The 21788-nt window shown below is 40.4% G+C and overlaps 2 protein-coding genes across 2 annotated transcripts; one reads left to right on the top strand and one right to left on the bottom strand.

The window, feature by feature from the left end:
• Window positions 1-270: 270 nt before the first annotated feature.
• Window positions 271-11435, bottom strand: LOC116335766 (C-type lectin domain family 18 member A-like). The gene is made up of 12 exons (XM_031759522.2): window positions 11377-11435; window positions 10435-10526; window positions 6064-6297; window positions 5855-5952; window positions 5646-5767; window positions 5405-5512; window positions 5192-5284; window positions 3083-3189; window positions 2862-2991; window positions 2599-2695; window positions 1941-2032; window positions 271-308 (listed from the first exon to the last, which is right to left on the bottom strand). Exons 1-12 carry the CDS (start codon window positions 11414-11416, stop codon window positions 271-273), a joined length of 1251 nt encoding a protein of 416 aa, XP_031615382.2. The 5' UTR covers window positions 11417-11435.
• A 2527-nt stretch (window positions 11436-13962) lies between these two features.
• Window positions 13963-19991, top strand: LOC116335789 (fibulin-7-like). The gene is made up of 8 exons (XM_031759552.2): window positions 13963-14133; window positions 15970-16129; window positions 16211-16381; window positions 16986-17111; window positions 18413-18601; window positions 18703-18840; window positions 19121-19256; window positions 19350-19991. The coding sequence occupies exons 1-8, from the start codon at window positions 14065-14067 to the stop codon at window positions 19711-19713; spliced, it is 1353 nt and encodes a 450-aa protein (XP_031615412.1). The 5' UTR covers window positions 13963-14064; the 3' UTR covers window positions 19714-19991.
• Window positions 19992-21788: the final 1797 nt, after the last annotated feature.

The following is a 21788-nucleotide window of genomic DNA, read 5'->3' as shown; positions in this document are numbered from 1 at the left end:
GAATAAAGGTGTTCACAGCAAATGTTGACTTTCATGCACAAATTCTGCCTTACATACTTTATTTTCATGCATGTTTACGCATATGTCAATCAATCACTGCATCACACGTATTTCCCATTCTCCCAGCAAAAACGGTGGTTAAAGAGATTTGCACAGTAAAGTACTACAGCAAAAGCGAAACGTTCACCAACACTGGTGGCTATTGTCCCAGAATACACGTATCTTAAAATAATCACACCTGCAGTATTTCACCCCTTTGAAAAATCCAGGTCACCTGCTGTCCTCCCACTGAGCAATATGCTCTGCATCTGTAAAAAGAAAAACATGAAATATAAAAGGGAGTTTGCTTGTTGAGCACAAAACATTGTCACATTTGTGTTATAATTCTCAAGTTATCCTTCGGTTCTCTTGAGAAATGATTGTAAAGTCATAAATGTCAAAGTCATGAAAGAGTTTCAAACTATGGATATGTTTTCATACATAAAAAAACACATAGACACAAGTACAGGCGGTACTGTGGAGAAACACAACTTAGTGTCTGCTCCAGGCTGTGTGATATCCACTTATCATTTTATTACCAATTAAAACAACACAGCAATAATGTCTGGAAATTAGTCTGATGGGCTGCAGGGCTCTGTGCACTTATAATCAGCTTAATTTATTCTTGTAGTTCTTTGTTGCTTTGGTGAAATTTTGCTTTTATTTTGAGAGGAAGTGTGACAATGTTATTGATTGAGGAAGAATATTTCCATAAATTTAGCTTTGTTAAAAACGCGTAGGACTATCTGCTACAGACACAATTCAGCAGCAAGCTCTCCTTTGATCACAATTTACTAATCGTGTTTTACACATTGTACACAAAGGAAAAAAGAAAGGCGGTTTGTAAAACTCACATCCCTGCAACGAGGACCAGATTCAGAGCAGATCCATCATTCAGCTACGAGTAATCAATAGATTACACAGCAGACACTTGCAAAGACACACTCAAGTGGGCAAAACTAAACATCTGCCACCATCTCATTTCTCATGATCAATGTAAGTGCATGTGTGTGTGTGTGTGGTGTGTGTGTGTGTGTGTTTTCAGACACTGCAGGCTTTTGTGGAGCTGAGGTATATTGATTACTCAGAGCTTCTTGATGGTGAGCACTGAGTGCCATTGATTTAGACTGAGAGGCAGGTGTGAGCGGGATCACATGGAGATTTCTGTGTTTTCACATCATTACTGGACACACTGGATTAATATTTTACACTTCACTGAACATCAGTGACAGAGGCAGTGAAGTAGGAAAACTAATTGCCTGGACACAGTGGAGCACAGCATGTACAAGAAGCAGAAACCAAAATTGTAAAGAAGAGGCCATTTTTAAATGGAAAAATGAGAGGATGTCCATTCTGCTACCTAAACAAATAGAAACTATTATTGAGCTCTCTTTATATACATTTTTTTTATATTAAAATCTATTTATTTTTTGTTATGTCATGTGGCTTAGAAGATAAAACACTGTCCTTGAACTGCAACATAGCGTTAATCTTATTACAATAATCTCTCTTAAATGTATTAAAATGTCAAAAAAGTATAAATTTCAAAGTAGTCAGTGTACTAAATCCTTTTCTAATAGCACTATAGGCACTGGGATCTTCTGAGGCACAGATCTCTTTCAAAATGAAGACCATGTTTGGGTGGAGATATAGGAGGACAGTCCAGTCTCATTTGCAAATCATCTGTGGACAAATCAGTGGTTGCTTTTGAGTAAAATTAATGTGCAAAGATTTCATAGTGAAGAAAAACGAAGTGTTCTTCTCAGGTTAAGCTATATCTCTGAATAAAAAATGTCAACAGTTTTAGTTTTTCTGAAATTCTGTTACTATATTTTTAGGCAGCCAGTTGTGCAAAAACTGAATCTAGGTTTTCATCCACTTTCTCCCAGAAGGAGCCATACCGTGCTGGCAAATGTATCTGTTCAGTGTTTTACAGCGCTGGTCATTCCAGTTGAACCCACTCGATGCCTGCAGCTCGACACAGTTTCCAAAACTGTAAAGAAAAAGAGAAGCTGTGAGTGAACTAACGTGAAGGGTTTGTGATAGATACCAGAAATGGTTAGAAATTAAAAAATAAATTAAAAAAATAAAAGGAAATATAGACTTGAACATAATTCATTTGTTTTATTTAGTTTAAAAAACCCCAATGTTTAATGGATCCATCTAGATGCTATAGATGAAACAGCTCCAGCATTATGCACTGCTACAGAGAGCATGGACAAAAGAGGTGATTATAATTAGAAAGGTTAAGGAAACACAGAGGGAAACAGAGACATCTAGTGGTATTAATGAGGGCTGCGTGTCAACCAAGATCACTGTCTTTTCTATTGGTTAAAAACTGAGTTAATTAATTAATTAGAAATAAAACTAAAGAAATAAAGTAAACAGAGGGGAAAAGGGCTAAATTAAAAGAAAACAAACATGCAAAAAAAACAAAAAACAAAACAAAACAGAGAAGCAGATTTTTCCACCTTTCAGGAGAATTGATTTGTTTGTTTTGGTCCATTTCCCTCGGCCGTCTGTCAGTAGCTAATGTCTCATTCTAAATGGGTCTCTTACCCTTGGTTGTCAGGCTGCCCAAAGGCAAAGCTGAAGTATTTGGGAATCTCTCCTGTGTCCCAGCGAAATGAGTCTTTTGGAGGTTTATATGTCAGGCCTGTGGAGTAAAAACATGCTGTTTTATCTATGCACCATTTCAACTACATCCATACCCATAGCATGTCTATATAAAAAAAACAGCAAATTAAAGTGCCAGTGTTTTTCAGTGATAAAGATATAACTGATATATTTCTTTTATATTAATTTATAATACAAAAGAGTACCTATCCAGAAGTTGTCCGTTTCAAAGTCATTTTTGGTGAGCTCGTTGCTCGTCTCCAGCTGACTAAGATAAAAAGCCAGAATGTCCTGAACCTTCTGATTGTGGATTTGAGCCAAAACGCCTCCTTGTTCCTGGTGGTTTGCATAAGGAAAAGTTTAAACTTTGTCTCCGTATGATGTTTTATAGAAGACTCGATGAGGCTCCTTAGTGAAGCGCACACACCTGACAGTGACTTTTAGCCCCATAGTAGGTCTCAACATCAGAAGACACCATGAAGCAATTTCCATCTATGATGAGATCACAGCTTTGAAATGGGAATTCCACTTTCTCTGTTGGGACACAAGCACATAAACTAAAAACGAAGAGTAATAACACTGAACACCAACCTCAAAGCAGACAGAACAGACTTACACATGCTTGGGAACAAGCACAAATTTCCTTACTCAGTGGCTGCCAGAAATAAAGTGATGTACACTAAGGTATTAAAGTGTCTACCACTTCTACTTGATGAGATCACATAAAATCCCCCCATATCCCCTCTAAAGGTCAATGATGAAACCATCAATAAACTACTATAGTATCCTTTACCATGTCATTAGCAGCCAGATGGCATTTCTCATTATGTGTATGGACTATGTGGATGAATTAAAACTTTTCTTGGTCTCAGAGTAAAACTTGATTAGAAATATAAAAACATAAAGAACCATTAGTCGGTGAAAATATTAAAACCACTAACTGGTGAAGTCAGATGTTTTTGTCTGATTCCACTGGCAAATGTCAAATTGTCGGCTCTACAATGCAGTAGGACATATGGAAAAAAGAGCGAGCATCTCAGTAAGGGTAAAACATTCATGGCTTTCAGGCTGTAGTACACGCTGACTGTCTACCATCTAAAAGCACCTAAAATGTGAATGTAAGTCACATTTTTAAAAAAGCTGTTGCTTTTAATTAAAATGACTAATTGCATTTTCATTTATATCAGTGAACAGTGGTGTGTGTGTGTGTGTGTGTGTGTGTGTGTGTGTGTGTGTGTGTGTGTGTGTGTGTGTGTGTGTGTGTGTGTGTGTGTGTGTGTGTGTGTGTACTGCAGGCATTAATTGTCTTCTGAATGTTCATTAACACATACAACCAGCCTAAACTTTGTTGCACATTATGTCGAGGTGTGATTAAAAAAAAACTTCACTTGATGTAGGTTTGGCCGACCTGTCTCTCGGCTGCTTTCAGGGTAGCTGCTATTATGAGATCTCTCAGTGAAAGCCTAACACGTGCCTTTGTGCTCTAACTCATCTAATGTGTCAGACAGGTTATCCTTTCCTTGTCAGGAGGTGCAAGGAACCAAATCTAGTATCTAGGGAGGGCACTGAGGGCATACTGTGTTTGTGTGGCCATAAAGCACACTCTGTACTTCAGGTCTTAACTGAGTGTACTCTGTCAGACACCTCACAACAATAAAGTGGAACTCCGTGAAGACAGTCTCATCATGGGGGACAAATTCATGGTGCACAACCTATTAAACCTACCAACGCTATTAGCCTTTAACCCACTAACGTGTTTCTAACCTTGCTCATCACTTGAGATGCTGCATGTGGACTCGTAAACTGAAAACTCCTTGCAAATCCAATCAAGCTCTCATTAACAGCAATGATTGTCCACATAAAATCAGATAAAATGAGATCAGTCGTAAACAGAAGCTAATGTGTGCTGACTATACAAGTCTGAGGTCTGTGATGAAACTGCAAAGTGGACAGTGCACATGCTCAGAATGGGACTTCCAGGAAGTAATCAAAGAATAGGAGCGTCTTTGGAAGCTGTCTTAAAAAGATCCAAGAAGAGGAAATTAAATTGGTAGATCAAATTTAATTTTTTATTATTATTATTAGTAGTAGTATGATTATTATTATTATTTGTTTTGCCTTTGTTTTATTTTTATTGTGCTGTTCTTGTAATTTGTTTTATTCCAGCGATCACTTTTAGTACAGTAACCTTGCAACACTTTAACAAACACGTTCAGGAACAGATGGAGAAACATTACAGGAATCTGAGGTGTAGACTCGATCCCCAAATTCTACAGATCTCATTTTAATCAGGCACATGTGAGCTGGACAAACTAATTTTAACTACCGAGACCACGACTCACAATTCACAAGACTTAAAAGATGTGTTGCTAACATCTTGCTGACTGATACCACGAGTCAACATCTGACATCCAGTGAAATCCTTGCCTTGACAGCTTAGAGATTATAAGTCAGTACAACTGAGACCTGCACAATATCAGGCAGGAGGCCTTACTCTTGTGGCAGACTGTTGCATACTAAAGCACACTTCACTTACCTGCACACTCAGCACCACCATAGCCAACAGCACACAAGCAAGAGCATTCCTCTTCTTTGAAATGACCGTGCACACATTGCACATTGCACCGAACTGAAAAACACACAATAAAACAGCAGAATTTGTGCCTTTGCTTTCTCTTTGTACATTAAGATAAACAAGGACAGCAGACTGAGAATGATTTTTATGACATCAGCTGTTGATAATTGGTACCCTGGCAGAAGCGTCCAGTGAACCCGAGGTCACACTTGCATTTGCAAGATGAGATATTAAGATGGCCGTGTTCGCCACAGTTCATACGGCACGGGTTCTTTGGAATCTCTGATTAGAAACACAAAAACATGTAGGCTGCAAAATGAACAACTGGGAACTGATCATATTAAATATTAAAGAAAGTCTGCTGTCACTGAAAAAATCAAAATATAAATACATTTTGTGTGTGTGTTTGTCTTACCACATAGTCCGCCTACATGGTCCCACAGTCTCAAACAGCCAGACATTAAGGAGGTGCAGAGAGAGCAGTACAGCCCTGATTTATACGGCATCACCAGTTGACCATTTACCTCCCAGTTACCCCTGCAACATGAAAATATATGCAGCAAATAAATTGTGTTTTCTAATAATACTTTTAATATTTAGCTTTTTGGGAAAGCAAACTGTTACCCAGGATAGTATGCACAGACAAATATCTCCCAGAGTTCTCCGTTTCTCCAGCACTGTTGGTTGGCACAGCCCACCTGGCTTGAAGTAGCCCAGACCAGCTACAAGACAAGAAAGGATTTGGATACACAACAAGAGCAGGAAACAGAAACTGTATGCAGCTGTAGGACTTCATATAAACATGTGTGCGGTTTGTATTTGCTGGTGAATACCTGGGTATAATGCTGACAGGTGGCATTTTCCTTACATTGGCCACTTGAGTAGAGAAAATCTTTTCCTTCGTCGAACCAGAAGTCAATGATGTCAGAAAATGAAGCAGCACCAACAACAGAAAGATGTGTGTTCCAGCCAATATGGCTGAAAGACGAGGAGTGTTGAAGGAAAGGCTCTTTGTGACACAATGTGGCTCTCTCCTTTGCAAGTGTAGCCAACTTCTCATTCCAGTCCTATAGAAAATAAACATCCCCATTATTCTGCAATACAGTGACATGGGTTTCAATTTCAACAGTAAACAAAAAGAACACAGATACAGGGCTAAAGCTCCCAATCTCGTCTCTGTTTTTATGGTCCTATGGTCTTAGGAAACTGGCTGACATAGGAGGGTCATCAGAAAATGCAGCTCAAACAGCCCCTTCGCCTTGTTTACACTGTGTTTCTCTGTGTTTTTGTTTAAAAGCTGCTTTAGATTATCCATCCATCCATCCATCCATTCGCTTCCGCTTATCCTTTTCAGGGTCGCGGGGGGCGCTGGAGCCTATCCCAGCTGTCATAGGGCGAGAGGCGGGGTACGCCCTGGGCAGGTCGCCAGTCTGTCGCAGGGCTAACACACAGGGACAGACAACCATTCGCACTCACATTCACTCGCACATTTACACCTAGTGGCAATTTGGATTATCCAATTAACCTATCCCCACAAGCTGCATGTCTTTGGACGGTGGGAGGAAGCCGGAGTACCCGGAGAGAACCCACACAAACACGGGGAGAACATGCAAACTCCACACAGAAAGACCCCGGCCTGATGGTGGAATTGAACTCAGGACCTTCTTGCTGTGCGGCAACAGTGCTATCCACCGTGCCACCATGCTTAAAATTTATTTATGTCAGACTTGATCAGTATTGTGTTTTAGAAAGTGATGTATATCAAGGCAATCTGAAGTAGGTTAATTATACACAGTGATTAGCCAGTGTCAGCTATCGAAATTATATGGTAAACAGACTGATTGTTATATAGTGATTTTCTACTCTCCTGGAGTACTCAAAGCTCTATACAACATGCCACATTCACTATCTTCTATGCACTTACTAACTACCATTCACACATTGCAGAGCAACTTGGGGTTAATATCTTACCCAAGGATATTTGGCATGCAGACTAGGGGGAGCCAGGGATCGAACTACAGACCTTCCGAAGAGTAGATGACCTGCTCTGCCTCCTGAGCTACAGCCACCCCACGCCTAAATGTATGAGAATGCATATTGCAAAATACATAAAGGCCCCAGCTAGCTGGTGAGTTCAAACCAATAATTTTCTCGCTGTAAGGAGACTTTTATTACTATCACTAGCATCGCCGCTCTGTCCTTTTCGTTTTTGTAATTTTGGAAGAAGAGGAATGGGACAAAAGTTGTATTTTTGCACATTTAGCACGATGCAGAAAACAATACCAGAAAACCTCAGTGGGGTTTCAGTGAATAACTGCCTGGATAGTGTGACTCCTTTATTCCAGGGACCTGGCAAGTTAAAAATCAGCTAATATAGAGAATATGCGTCAGAAATGTGCCCCTCATATACTTCTTTCTAGCATCTAGAACAGTTAAGAGCTAACGTGCATGTGTGAAACCCACTATGATGTAATTTGTGACTATTGATATCGGGGTGGCAGTTGTTCAGGAGACAGAGCAGGTTGTCTGGTGATTTGATACCTGGCTTGCACGTCAATGTATCTGTGGGCAAGATGCAAATTGTCCCAGATGCATCTATTGGAGTGTGAATGCTAAATTTGATAAAAGCGCTTATGTGAATGAGTAAATGAGTGCAGTAAGAAAGCACTCTGGGTGTTCAAATAAAGTGCTGTGTAACAGTCCACTGATAGAAATAAAACTCTTTGTTATTCAGGTGCAAATCCAATAGTAGTACCTAATGACTATTTTTTTAAAGCAGGCTTTCAAACAGCAGCTATCACTCCAAAGGCACTCCCACTATCTAGCACATGTGCGGTATGTCTACCAGAGCAGGAATGAGGTATCTTATATCGATGTGTCTGCTTGGCTGGCTCTCTGATGTTATGCACTGCTAAGACTGCACTACCCAAATCAATCACAGGGCTTTGTTAAGAGTTGAGGCGTGAACTCAGTGAGCATAGGCCTGATGAAGCCCATGGTTAGCTACAATCCTGACTATCTTTAGGTCAAAGACGAAAGATTAAAATGTCCACAATCGTGGGGTTTTTTTAGCCTAAATGACAGAAATTCCTGCTTCTGCTTGTATTTCCGTCCCTCTGTTCTGTTCATAATTATTACAGATGGAAAATCCAAATCTGTCTGAAATGTCAGTCAAACAACTGACAGGATTTTCAAGACAGGTTTTAATGGTGTAACTCTGCTGTGTAGTGTGAAAACGCCGAGGCCTCTTGAGTTCATCATTCACTCTGCTCTCTGATGTCAGCCAGCCAAAGCCTTTGATGACAGAGGGCTATTAGATCACTGGGGAGTATCTTTCATTTTGAAGTGTGCCATTATGTATCAGCGCCTAACAGCATGAACAATTTATGCATTTCAACCTTCTTTGTGGCACCAACAACTGTTATATTCAGGTGTTTAGTAGCAATAAAAATACAGAAAAAAATGGAATTACATCTAAAGTTCAGGAAAATGGCTCCCTCTGAAGCTAACTACATTAAAATAACACGTTGGACCCTTGGGTATAGTTCTGAGAGAGATTAGTAAGATAAAATCTCACAAACAGAGGTCATGATTTCCATATCAAAAGAGACCACTAAACTTCAATATCGGCCTCTTTGAGTGATGGTATGACCTCAATACTTCTTAGCCTAAAGAGCTCAAAGAAAACCCGCCAACAGGGCACTGGGTGAGAAAAGGAGGAGCATCATTCATTCTTGGAATATTGGTATTTTATCTCATCCTGAAAGCAAAGCCTAAAGGACCATATAATAATCACTTCAACACAATCTCACCATAATACTTGCTGGTTCATTCTTGTGCGGGAGAGGGGGAAGAAAAAAAGCACATTAAGATATTCGCAAACACAGGCGAAGCCTTGAGCCTTTTAACGTTTATCAGTAAAGCTCTTTAATAATGCCTCTTCAGCTTGGCAAAGCCTTCTCTGAGGGTTTTCATGGGGAAATTACCTGTAAAACCAGAGTTGTGAATGCAAAGTGATTATCCACATCCTCTTTTTCTCATTACTGTCTTATCAGTTGCAAACAGTTCTCTGAGGCTGAAGAGCAGTCGAAGAAAAGGGGCTCAGTCTGTACGACTGGCTTTGAGGATGTAATCTATGAAAAAGTGACAGTTTGCCCTGGCACAAATCTCATATTGGGCCCAAAGGGTATCTAGTACACAGTGAGTTTCATAATCCTTCATTACCTCTCATAATCACATACATGCAAGAGAGTTGTGCAGATAAGCACTGTATAGCAAAGCAACTGATGGAGTAAGATAGGGAAACAATTTAGCACTGCTGTTTAGAATTTACTGTACATTACTCATTGTTTCTCTCGAAACATGCTGTTATTGTCATGTTTATAATAGACCTATTTGTTGATCATTAGAATAAAAAGACAAGTGAAAAATGTTGCTTAGTTACATAACTTTAGTTGTGTAAAAAATAAACTTAATGACCCTGACAAACTTGTACACCCCCAGTTGATATTGGCCTCATTGTCATTTCTGACACTATCAGTGAGTCTGCAGCAGAGCAGAACAAATTGTGCACTAACGCTACTATTTCACACCGCCGAGACTATCAGCACTACAAAGGAAGACAGCTCGACCCCAAACCCTGCTGTTTGTGTGGTCATTTGGTGAGTTTACTTTTAAGAATTGAAATTATTTTCAGTGAAACAACTGTGGCCACTGATCAAAGCTGCCTTTTCTGCACTTCAGTGTGTCCTTTAAATGCACAGGGACCTCAGTAACCTCAAGAGTCCTCCTAAGTTATAGATGCTGTCATGGGAGAGTCACGCTGACTGAGCGCTCAGCTCGGACATGCTACCTCATATCTTCACACATTTCTGATCTGTGTGACTGACACTTATGACAATTACTGTTTTTCTGGGCCTTGGAACTGAAGCTGCAGGCTTACTTAATGTTAGAAGCATAACAATTAAGTTTACAACCTGCAGCTAAGTGTTTTTCACACAGGAACGGGAAGAGAAACAACAACAAATAACTAATGTTCCTTATTAGGAGAAAAACATGAGCTGCATAGGAAGACCAGACAGTCTACCCACACTGATTAGTTAACGTGAGCCCACACTGTTAACAAAAGCGTGATGTTAAACTCAATGACAGCAAAGGCACTATTCAAAAACACACAGAGGAGACAGACAATAGGTGCCACAAACCATTTTTTGCATGTTAGCTGCCATGGGTTTGACCCGGCTGCGCAGTCTATTGTGGTGAGCAACAATCTGTGAGTGCTCCTTCACCCCGAGCCCTGGAAGAAGATACAGATGGTCATTAACTATACTTCTACTGCTGTCGCTGTGGCAACTAAATGCAAATACACTGGAGAGAGACAGAGAGTAAAAGTTTGGACTGTAAAGTCTATCACACCAACACCCGGGAGTCTGTAGGTTAAACACAACACAATCACAACACATTTTAAAACTTTTTAACACTTATTTAGAGAATTCTTTGTCATATGAACCATTTAAAACTGTTAAAATAATATTAACCTGCTGACAGTGTCTTTAAACAACATATGTATGTCTGCTGATCATAGTGTAAGTAATTATCCTAAAAATAAACACTAAAATTTATCTACTTCTTATTTTAACTCAAGTAAAACAGTTAACTGAAAGTATTACCAATACCCCTTAGACAAGCTAAAGTAAATGCTGTATAATAATCTAAATTGGGGCTGACCACCTTAAATCTTTTTTTTTATTGTTAGGCTGTATCATGAGAAAATTTTACCGCACCGCTGACTTTGATCTCCTGATCATCAACTTCACATCTTACTAACTAAACTTACTGACACTAGATCTAAAAACATTTTAATAAAAAGTTAAAGTGAAGCCTATTTAATTCAATTTAAGCTAATGCCACACTTTTAATAGGAAGTTTAGTACTTTGCCAGAAGAATTTAGTCAGCAGGAAATTACATTTTACTTCTAAATAACTACTAGATCAAAATTTCAACCTTTATAACTGAACCTGTCCTTTCAAACACCCACTTCAAAGCTGCACTTAACCAATCTAAAATGTGTGTAAACTGATCACCCTCTACTGGAAACTCTCCCTTGTGGCCACCTGACTTCTCTCACAACGCTAATTGTGTTTACCGGTGGTGGGGAAAATCCGGAGCTCCGGTGTCTCTGCCATGATCCGGTTTGCTGAGTTAAACGGGGGCAGAAGAAAGCAAATGACAAAAACATCCAAACGCCCGGACGCTGTTACCGACCCCATTGTGAACTCCTGCAGTGTCTGCACCAACGGTGGCCACTTGCTCTGCTATCCTATCCTGCCTCCCTGCCCCTCTCCTCCCTCTTTTATCCTCACCGGCTCAAGTGCTTTCACCTCAGGCTGCAGCACATGCTACTGACTATTCAAAGAGGAATTTACTAATCCTACAGGGACTGTAGACACACTGTAGAGTTTCTATGCCCTTTCAATATATTACTAAGTAAATATTCAAATGATCCCAATTTTAATTTGTGTTTAAAGCATACTGATCTTTCAACAGGTTATAAAAGTGAGTAAAAGAAGTCATCTTTTCAAATCCATTAAGTAGACTGAGCTGTCTTTCCACAGAACTTAAAATGAAATGATTATATTGCAGTTTTCCTAACGCTGTTTTCTTCTTAATACAATGCACTTAAAAATAAATACACTTTTTTCCCATATTTTATAAATTGCTCTAGTGTGTAGTACAAACGTCATGGCAGAGGCACTTAGTGCTCCAAGCTGAGTGCCATAGCAATTTTATGACATATCTACAATTAGTAATCTACAATATTTCAAGAATTCTTTAAGCTCGTAGTGTGACACATATGATGAGTATAGCAAGAATATAACAACAGTTTTAAAATAAATGTGGTAGGCAGTGGAATACCATAATAAAGTATAGCACTTGAAAATAAATGCTTTGTTTGCATACTTTCCAAAACTGACAGCAGGTGTGTTGCCTCTTACTGTCAGACGCTGGAAGGAAAACATATGGCTTAATGATTTCTGTCATTCTTATTGATGGATTGCTGCTACTGAATCACTGATATCTGTTTTTCAAATGAGCCAGTTGAAATCTGTCTTCATTTCTAAGCCATGTGAAAGTGTGGGAGAACATGATGTGTAGTAGTACAAAAAGCCTAGAAATATCTGTGTGAAGGTACAGTATGGTGCTCTCTCTGGGTGCCTGTTTAGACTTGGTGACAATGTTTTTAAGGACCCAGTACGGGAAGCATGAATCATGAATCTGCAAACTGTGAGGTGATTCAGTGTCTGGAGATGACTGCAGCGCAGCACAATACAATCCCACTCATTTCTCTCCATTGTGGTCTGTAGGTATTTTGCACTGAGGATTCGGTCCCTCGGCTGTCCACTTATTTCCCATCCTTTTGATTTTGCTGCATCAGTGAGGAACAGTCTGACTCCGCTGAGCCAAATGACAGCTGTGTGCTCAGTCTGTTAAAGGCTCAGACAAACACAGACCCACAAAGATGATTTCTCAGGTAAAACCAACAATCGAAGGAAGAACCAAAACCTTCTTCATGCTTGAGTTCAAAGCAGTATTCAAGGCCTCAGTGTCTTCGTTACATTTTACACATCGAAATGTAGCGCTGCTGGCTGCTCACACAGGGGTATGATGACAATAGTCCATCTACACAATAAATGTTTTCTTCAGCATATCTCTACAATTTTATTTAAATGATGAGATTTCCCTCAAAAAAGATGTAGCACAGTGAAACTGACATATCTGTTTCATCCCTATTGCAACGTTACAAGTGTGTCTGTCCACATGTAACGTTGTTGTTCAAGGAAAGGCTACGGTATAGGACAAAGCAGAATTGGTTTAAGGTGCAGCTCTTTATCGCTTTCTTTAGAACTAAGGATTAGCTCTGCAAGTGCAACTTCATTCCACATCACTCATGCACCATACAGACAGGTTTAAAAATTATAATCTATCACTTACCTCAACAACCAGTCATGTTGCCAAAACTTTCATACGTCAATGCACTGATTCCAAAAAGTGTGTCCTGAGGTATTAGGTGTCAAATTGTTTGCAAGCATATGCAGTAAGCTGAAAGTTTGGTCCTCCATAGTATAATATTCAGAATATTAAGTCTTGTTTTTCCCTTACATCTCACGTATGATACTCTATCTCGCATTATATTCAGGTAATCGGTGTTATTCACACCAAGTCAGCAGTTATAATATTCTGGCTGATAGGTGTACATGTAGTCTTCTTACTCTTGCTGCATATAGCTCGTTTAAGAAGAGCGTCTGAGATTAAAGAGATGAATTTAGCAAAGTAAAAGTGAACTGGGGGCAGTTTTTGATTTGGATCCAGATGTTATACAGCTGCCAATCCACTGCTACACTAATAGCCACGTTAGGTATGGACATTATGCTCGAAAGCTGAAACCAGTCTTTAATTCAATCTAATTAATCAGTCTAATTACAGAACAGGAAAGCACCTTTATTCCAGCAGAAGTTACAGCTTCACTGTACCTTTTCTCCAAGACCAAGCTGCTTTAAACAGTAGAGGAAGTGCACTCCAAATTAAGTAAAAAGGGATCATAATGTGGTAACATTTTTCTTCAAGTCTCCTTTGCTGATTGGCTACTGAAGAGTAAACAACATTCCACACTGTTTAGCTGCGGCAGCTTTCCCACCGCCAACTGTGGTCCTACTTTCACCTGGAGTTCCTACACACTCTGGGAGCCAGCGGCACAAAGTTCACACTGCACGCAAGTTCTAACACATTTGAGAAGCGATTAGTGAGTGCAGACTGGACTGGTTTTAGTGGAAACATGTTTGCATCACCTGTGACTACCATCACCTTACTGTGTTTCTGTTTGCTTCATCCTACTTTGGGGCAGGTAAGCAAGTATGCAACTAAAATTGTTAGCTATTGAGTGAATGAAAGAATGAATTAGTCACAGCAGGGTACCTGAACTTATACCACGTCATTCCACTTAAAGTTCTTATGTCAAAAGGAATTGGTTAAAATGTGCTTCATGAATTATGTATGGTTTAAAGAGAATGGCATGCATAACTTCTTCTGAAATCCATAGCAGATCTTAATATGAATGTACTTCTTGGCATCACAAAAAAATATTCACAGAGCAAACCTTGAGTCACCCTTACTTTGCACGCAAGCCTCAAGAGCAACATCCCAGAGGCTCCGGTGGCTGAATTCACTCACTATATCTATGCTGTGCTTCACTGCAAACCAGCTAAACATTTCCAAAACGCTGCATCTGGCTCTGAATAGCTCTCTTCAGCTTCTACCATGCATGTCTGTGCCTGTATGTGTTTGTTTGTTTGTTTTCTACTGAAAAATGGCCAGCCAATTATGTGTTTGTAGAAGTGCATAATAATGTGAGTGTGATGCTGTAGAGTCTTGTATAAGTGCGTGAGAGCATATTGTTATTTAGGCTCTAAATCTATTAAATAGAACTGTGCTGCAATTTTGTGCTCCAGCACCGCGTGCCTCCTACAGACTGTGGTAACATCACCCAGTTAACATGAACGCCATGTGAAATATCTCCCAGCACAGGCAGAAAGAGGCCTTTGACAACTACCTGATAAACACCAGTCATCAGCACCAAAAATGACTGAAGTCATTCCAAACCTCAGTTCAGTCTAAATAAGAAAGGTGTTTTCAACAAATATTGACTCTTCTTACATCACTGCTGCTGGATGAAAACACTAATTGGTTGTCTGAAAACATGTGAGAGAGCAGAGGCCAGGTGGGGACTGATGCTGTTGAATCAACGAGAGTAATGAGGGAACGGGTATGGGTAGAAAATAGGTGTGTACCACTCACTTGAGCTCACACCCTGTTAAATGAAAGCAAGGCGCTGGAAGGAGATGACTGGCTGACCCAAAAATCAGCAAGTAATTACCCTCTAATGAAAGCTTTTACCTCCATTTCTATAATGACTCGTGTAGTTAAAACTTCAAACCTAAGCAGAACATCACACCTGATACCACATAAGAAAGTGTTACACACAGAGCCTTTCTTGTCAGCATGACTGAGTTACAGTATGGAGCTAGCCGGGGGGGAGGTTCCTGCTGGCAAATATAGTGACAAAACATTCTCTGATCCCCACAAGATTTACTCCTTCATATGAGCACCTCAGCCTCTGCAGTGCACTGGGTAAAATAGCGCAGTAGGTAGAGCAGATTCATTTGTCTATTCATTTAGATGACGAGATTTTTTTTCCTCATTGCAATAGCATTCACACAGAAATATGTGCCGGTGCAATTTATATGACTTAGCATTACAGAAATGCACTAGAAGTTGGATTTTTTTCTTTCATTTGATACAAAAAAGAAAATCAAATCTTTTTTTGAAGTCTTTTGAATGAATTCGTGTCCTTGAATGAACGAGAAGATAAATAAACTGCTAATAGAAGCAGCATCACTGGCTTGTGGTGCTTTCATCTCTCAACAAATAATTATTTTAACTGTCCTGAGTCAAATAAATTGCTTTTCCATTTTCATATATTTAGCAAGGATGGTGTTTTTTTGTTTTTTTAATAAGAAGCTGTCATTTTCAATGTAATATTATATAGTGTGCCTAACCTTCTCACAAGGTTTTTTAGATAGTTGCAACGGTTTTTCTGATCCTCTTTGTGAATTAGAAGATCAGTAGTGAATTACAATATTCAACATTTATGAATTTATTCAGTAGCTTTGTTTTATTCTAGGACTGTCCTGGCAGGCAAGAAATTCAAGGGTCCTTGAAGCAGGTGCAGAAGCTTCTGTCATCCCATGAAGCCTCCTACATGCAGAGTCTGCGCAACCTAAAGAAGAAAATAAATTTACTGCTGAGCAGTGCTGCAAGGCAGAACACAAAAGCCATCAACAGTAAGTAAATATCTTAGAAAGACTTTATTCAAATTCTTAGATATCAGAATATTTCTGCTGTTATGTTCTTATAATTTCTAGGCACCTGCCCAAAACTGGAGTCCCTCATCAACGGGAGGAAACTTGGCAAATCGCACAGCATTGGCCATGAGGTTCACTTCCTGTGTGACCCTGGTTATGAACTCGTGGGATCAGAGAGCAGGGTTTGTCAGGAAAGCCTGACCTGGAGTGGCCAGCAACCAACCTGCCGAGGTGAGAGAGGAGCCTTCTGCTGCCTGTCCTTGCTGTGATGGTCATTTTCCCCATTGTGTCCTCCTAATCCTCCTCCCACCAGTGTTTCTCCACTTCATTACTCTGACCATCACTCATCATGCTATCTAACCCACTGATCACTTTTACAATCCTGTCAACATCCTCTGTGTAACCTCTCCTCTCCTCGCCCCCTTTTATTTGCACCATTCTGTTTTCTGGGCATCAAACATGCCGACAACATTTTTCTATGTTACATTTCATATGTGACCCATGATCATATTTCTTTATGTACTTTGGTCATTGTCCAGAGAGCTTTTTGAATGCTGTGACATGTGATATTCCAGCCTCCATGTCCTTTGACAGCTTGCTGACTTTGAGATAACAACTCAAAGGCTGTTTGATCAGGATGTGGCATCCCCCACACTTTGGCTGCCCCTCCTGTTAACTCATTTGCTCCCGTATTTTCTCATATGTCTACGCACACATGCATATGTCATTATGTAATGTTTCATGATGTTCAAGCATCAAAGTTATTGAGTTGCATACATATGTGTATCTCTGGACAGAGATCAAACATAACCTTAATGTCTTTTTTTCCCCTCAGACATCAATGAGTGTGCATCCTCGCCCTGTCTGAATGGTGGGACGTGTGTTGATGAGGTGAACCAGTTTTCCTGTGTCTGTGCCAAAGGCTGGGCTGGAGTTACCTGTCAAAGCCCTGTGCCAACATGTAAGTATAATACATTGCATACTCAGACCACACACATGAATGAAATGTGGTGATACTTTACCATTTGAAAGAGATTGCATTGGGCATTTGCTTGCCTAGGCACTAAAATGCAGTAGACACCAACAGTTTTACTAAATTCATCTCCTTTTTCACACTATCTAAATATTTCTGCAGTTACAGATGGTTTGATAGTTTACTGAGAGATTTGAAAGTCTGGTAATGTTTTTGATAGTCATCCAATCGTTACATTAAAACAGCCACCAACTTTACCCAAGATAGTGGAGTGGTAGATGTGGTCAGATTTCCAGGGCTAAGAGAGAGACAGACAGCTGTGAACACGCAGGTTCAATTTAGACGCTTACTTAAAACACATGTGTGTTTGGACTGTGGGATGAAGCACAGGGAGAACATGCAAACTCCACTCAGAAAAGCTGACAAACAGGTTTAAAGCCAGAGCGTTTCTGCTGTGAGGCCACAGCGCTAACCACTATACCATTTATACATCGGGGGATGGGGGTGAGGAGCTGGACTCCATCCCAGCTGTCACTGGGTGAGAGGCCATGTATACGACCTAGACAGGTTGCCAGTCCATCACAGGGCCAACACACAGACACAGACAACCACTAAGGCTTATATTTAGAATCACCAAAAAACCGAACAACCATGTTTTTGGACATGTTTTTGAAGAAAGCCAGAGTATTTGGAAAGAACACAGGGGGAGCATGCAGACACCACACAGAAAGCCTAGATTTGAAGAGCAGATTTGAACCCAGCTAACCACTATACCTCCCACTATTTAAACACTGCAACATATTCCTCCCCACTCACAACCCCCATTTAACATAATTTGGGCAAATGTTTTTCATAAAGGTCAACTTCAGTGTTTTTGTTGTTTTCTTCTTTTTATTCCTTACTGGCAAAATAAACAAATCCAAACATATTAACGGTCAGATATCTTCACTAAGCTCATGCTGCTGTCTTGTTCTTGTAGAAGAAGAGAGTTTATTAAATTTTACCTATCAAACTCGTATCTGTGAGGGCTTTATGTTGTTGCCACTGATACAACCCAGTGACTCTCCTCTTGGATTCCATTTGACACTGGCAGGCGTGACTGACACTGTCTCATATCACCATCGGCACACCAACATCAGTGTCTGACATATATTGTCAGCTGACTAAATAAATAACTCGTATCCCTGGGGCAGATACAAAGCTATAGCAAAGAAAATATGAAAACAGGTTATGAAAACTTTTTCTATAACACACCAGCATTGCTTACCTGTCTTCTCTTCCTTATTCAGTCTTTGTCACCATGACAAACACCTCTGCCGCCACCTCCCCATCCACAGCTGCTGCTGCATCCACTTTACCAGCTGCCACCACCGGGCCTTATGTTCGTCCATCACGGTGCACTATAGTGCAGGGGACCACCCACTGCACCTGTGAGCCAGGATACACCATCTCTGGCAGAGACAGCTACACCTGCACTGGTACACCTAACAGCTTTAGGATGACGCAGACTATACATTTTTCATATTATGATGTTTCCATATGGGTTGTTAGCCATGTCTGTGTGTGTTATGCATTTTAGATATTGATGAATGTGAGCTGTTTCATAACGGACAGGCTGGGAGATTGTGTTTACACGCTTGTGTTAACACCCCTGGAGGCTATCGCTGTTCCTGTCCTGCAGGATACAATGTGACCCGTGACGGACGCAGTTGCAAAGGTGAGCAGTCCATCTTCCTGCTTTATATTTTGCTATCACTTTTCTTTTTTCTTTTTCTTTTTTTGCTAAATTTGCACTCAGAAGTACTCAAAGCATTCCTCCAAAAGGCCGATTCTGAACCACGTGGAATGTAATACAAAAATGTAGAGCCTACAAGTACGCTTAATAAAATGTTATTCATTTTGACTCTTTTTCTTTTCAGTAATGGCAAATCAAAGAGCTGCAGTGTAAATGATGTCCCAACTAAATGTGGGGATTTTGTGTTTCTCTTTTGTGACAGATATTGATGAGTGCGCCACGAGGCAAAACAACTGCACGAAGGACCAGATGTGCATTAATACATATGGTGGTTTCCAGTGTGTTCGTGTGGACTGTCCCAAAATTCCTAACGCTACTTATGTCAAAACGTCACCTATGTGAGCATTATCCTTATTTTTGTGTAAGATGTATAGTAACAACTAATTCTTTAAAATCACTCTTTTAGTAACATCTTTCTCATTATTTTCCAGGCGCTGTGAACGTAACCCCTGCCCTGTGGACAACAAGGCGTGCTCTCAGGCCCCAAACTCCTTCTCCTACCATTACTTGGCTGTTGTGTCCAACCTGTCAGCTCCCCGCGTCATGTTCAGAGTGTCAGCACTGCGCCCAATAGGTGACACCCTTCGTTTCTCCCTGCTAGGCGGAAGGCCAGTTCGCCGCCACTTCACAGTGCAGCGCTCAGACCGCCTCACGGGCGAGCTGATGCTGGCGAGCCCTGTGCAGGGCCCTGCCACTCTGGAGGCAGAGGTGGAAATGAGTGAGCTGGAGAGGCGAGTGCAGCTGGGGAAATACATCACCAAAGTCACTATGTTTGTTTCCCAGTATGAATTCTAAGAAAAATCTATTTATTGTGCAAAAAAATAGAAATGCATGTAGAAAATTGGTACATGTAGCAGAGAGTAAAACAGCACTTGACTTGAGGATACTTGCAATAAGCTGGAAAGACTAAAGAATGACAGCCCGTCCTGAAATATAGCATTATTTTTGTAATAGTGCCTTAAAATTTATATGCACGTAATCATTATGCCTACGGATGTTTTGATTTATAATTATGTTTTATTGATTTTAGTTTTGGTACTCTTTCTGTGATAAAACTATAATGCCTGTATTGCCTCCAGTACAACCATTAAACATCATATAAAACATTAAAAGTTCAGTCTTTTCCTTTCTGATTCTTTAAGGCTTAAAAAAAGAAGATTTTCTACACTCTATTCCTTCTGAAATGTGTTTTAAGAACTGCCTGATAGACTGTAAGCAGGGACATATGTGAGCAGAGGTTGTTTAACACTTCAGTTCCTGCAGCACAGAGCAACGCTGTTCAGCTGACAGCCAAGGAAGGCTTGCTGAAAAGAGCCTCTGTGTTCCTACAGTGCACGAATAACTTTAACTTTTGCATTTCCAAAGCAAGAACACACAGAAAAGAGCCGTGTCATGCGCCCTAAAAGTAAAGTTTGTGCAATCTATTTCCTTTCATTAGGGGGGCTGTATATCTGAGGAGTTTCCAAGGAGCGTGATGAAATGTGTCGCCACTGTGCTGCACCAGCCATCTATCTTCTCCTTGATGTTACACAGCTTTCTGAGAAATAAGGAATCACATAGTGGATAGTGTGCCAGGATGTAGTTACACTGGAGGGAAACAGGAAGTCTTTAGTTGCAGAGAGGGCTCCATACTGTGGCTGAGACGCAGCAATGGCTCCATGAGGGAGCAGGGATACTTTAGACACAGAATTCTAAAACAAGATTGAGTGTTGAGTGACGAAAAAGATGCCCAGAGATAGAGAGGGAGGCAGACAGAGAATGACAGATGAATAGAGATGACTGAACAGAAGACAATTCACACCAGCCAGTCAGTCACTGACTTAGCTGCAGAGTGAATTAAAAACAGTAGTGTTTATTACCACCACAAAAAAGACCTCCCTCTGTTCTTCAGTTCTCCCCTCTACAGTCTTAATAAAAGACTGTAGGCTGGAGGCTGGCTTTTGTCTGTCCCCCAGGGATCCACAAGAGGTAATGATTCAGTAATAAAGCCCCCGATCCTCTGCATTTTACCTCTCCATTGTCTGTCTAGGTTGATACACAACAAAGTTGGTCTGTGAGAGCACCTGGCCTGAAATCTGATGTTTTGCCCATTCTCTTCACCTCACCGTCCTGTTTTCCCCCGCTCCTTAACCTTATCACATTACATCCACTTTCTTGTCATTCCATCCCTTCTCCTCTGGCTCCACTGCCCTTCTCTACAGCTTTTTCCAGTGCGGATGAGTCACACCTCTGTGCAGATAAAAAAAAAAAAAGTCTAATGAGTGCTTGCAAAGTGAGACTGCAGTGAGTATTCTGATCTCAGTCTGGTTGTTGGGGCATTATTATCAGAAACAAGCATGCTCACTTTGACAGCCACTTGGGTTATCAGTGGTACTTACTTTTGACTGCGTGTATCTCGGTCTCACGTTGCTTTTAATGGAAAAAGGAGAGAGTGATGGTGTCTGCTGAATCTCCAGATTGTGCATGTGTAGTAGAGAACTCTCAGTGAAAAATGTTCCTCACCTGAGTAGTGTTTTTGAACGCACCATCAACCCTCACTCCTCTAATGCTTACATCGTCCTATGCACCTATCTTCCATTATTCAGCCTCTTCTTGGCTTTTTGGCCTTATTCCAGTTTCGGATGGTACCAGAATGAGCACATTAGTGACTTTCTTTATGTTGTTGTCTGATCCTGGTGTTTGTGGACCAAATTTTTATTTCCTGTTTGGCTTCCCAGTGCCTGGCAGTGGTGAGGATCACAGCATTAAGTCTCTAGTCTATAGCAGTGTGGTCCTCAGTTACCAATCATTTTTCTCCATCTTTTTTATATGTTTCCCCTGCTCCTTTCTTGTTTAGGCCTTTTTACTAAATTTTAGCTTGTCTATTTTAA

Source organism: Oreochromis aureus, linkage group 1, assembly GCF_013358895.1.
Source record: "Oreochromis aureus strain Israel breed Guangdong linkage group 1, ZZ_aureus, whole genome shotgun sequence".
Classification (NCBI taxonomy): domain Eukaryota; kingdom Metazoa; phylum Chordata; class Actinopteri; order Cichliformes; family Cichlidae; genus Oreochromis; species Oreochromis aureus.
This window is presented reverse-complemented; position numbering and strand designations above follow the sequence as displayed.

Coding starts and splice junctions, on each gene's coding strand:
- LOC116335766 (XM_031759522.2), bottom strand. CDS start 11,416: ATGGCAGAGACACCGGAGCTCCGGATTTTCCCCACCACCG. Junction 2,992..3,082: donor GGGCTAAAAGTCACTGTCAG/GTGTGTGCGCTT, acceptor GCAAACCACCAG/GAACAAGGAGGCGTTTTGGC. Junction 2,033..2,598: donor GGGCAGCCTGACAACCAAGG/GTAAGAGACCCA, acceptor TTTTCTTTACAG/TTTTGGAAACTGTGTCGAGC.
- LOC116335789 (XM_031759552.2), top strand. CDS start 14,065: ATGTTTGCATCACCTGTGACTACCATCACCTTACTGTGTTTCTGTTTG. Junction 16,130..16,210: donor GAACACAAAAGCCATCAACA/GTAAGTAAATAT, acceptor TATAATTTCTAG/GCACCTGCCCAAAACTGGAG. Junction 19,257..19,349: donor TATGTCAAAACGTCACCTAT/GTGAGCATTATC, acceptor ATTATTTTCCAG/GCGCTGTGAACGTAACCCCT.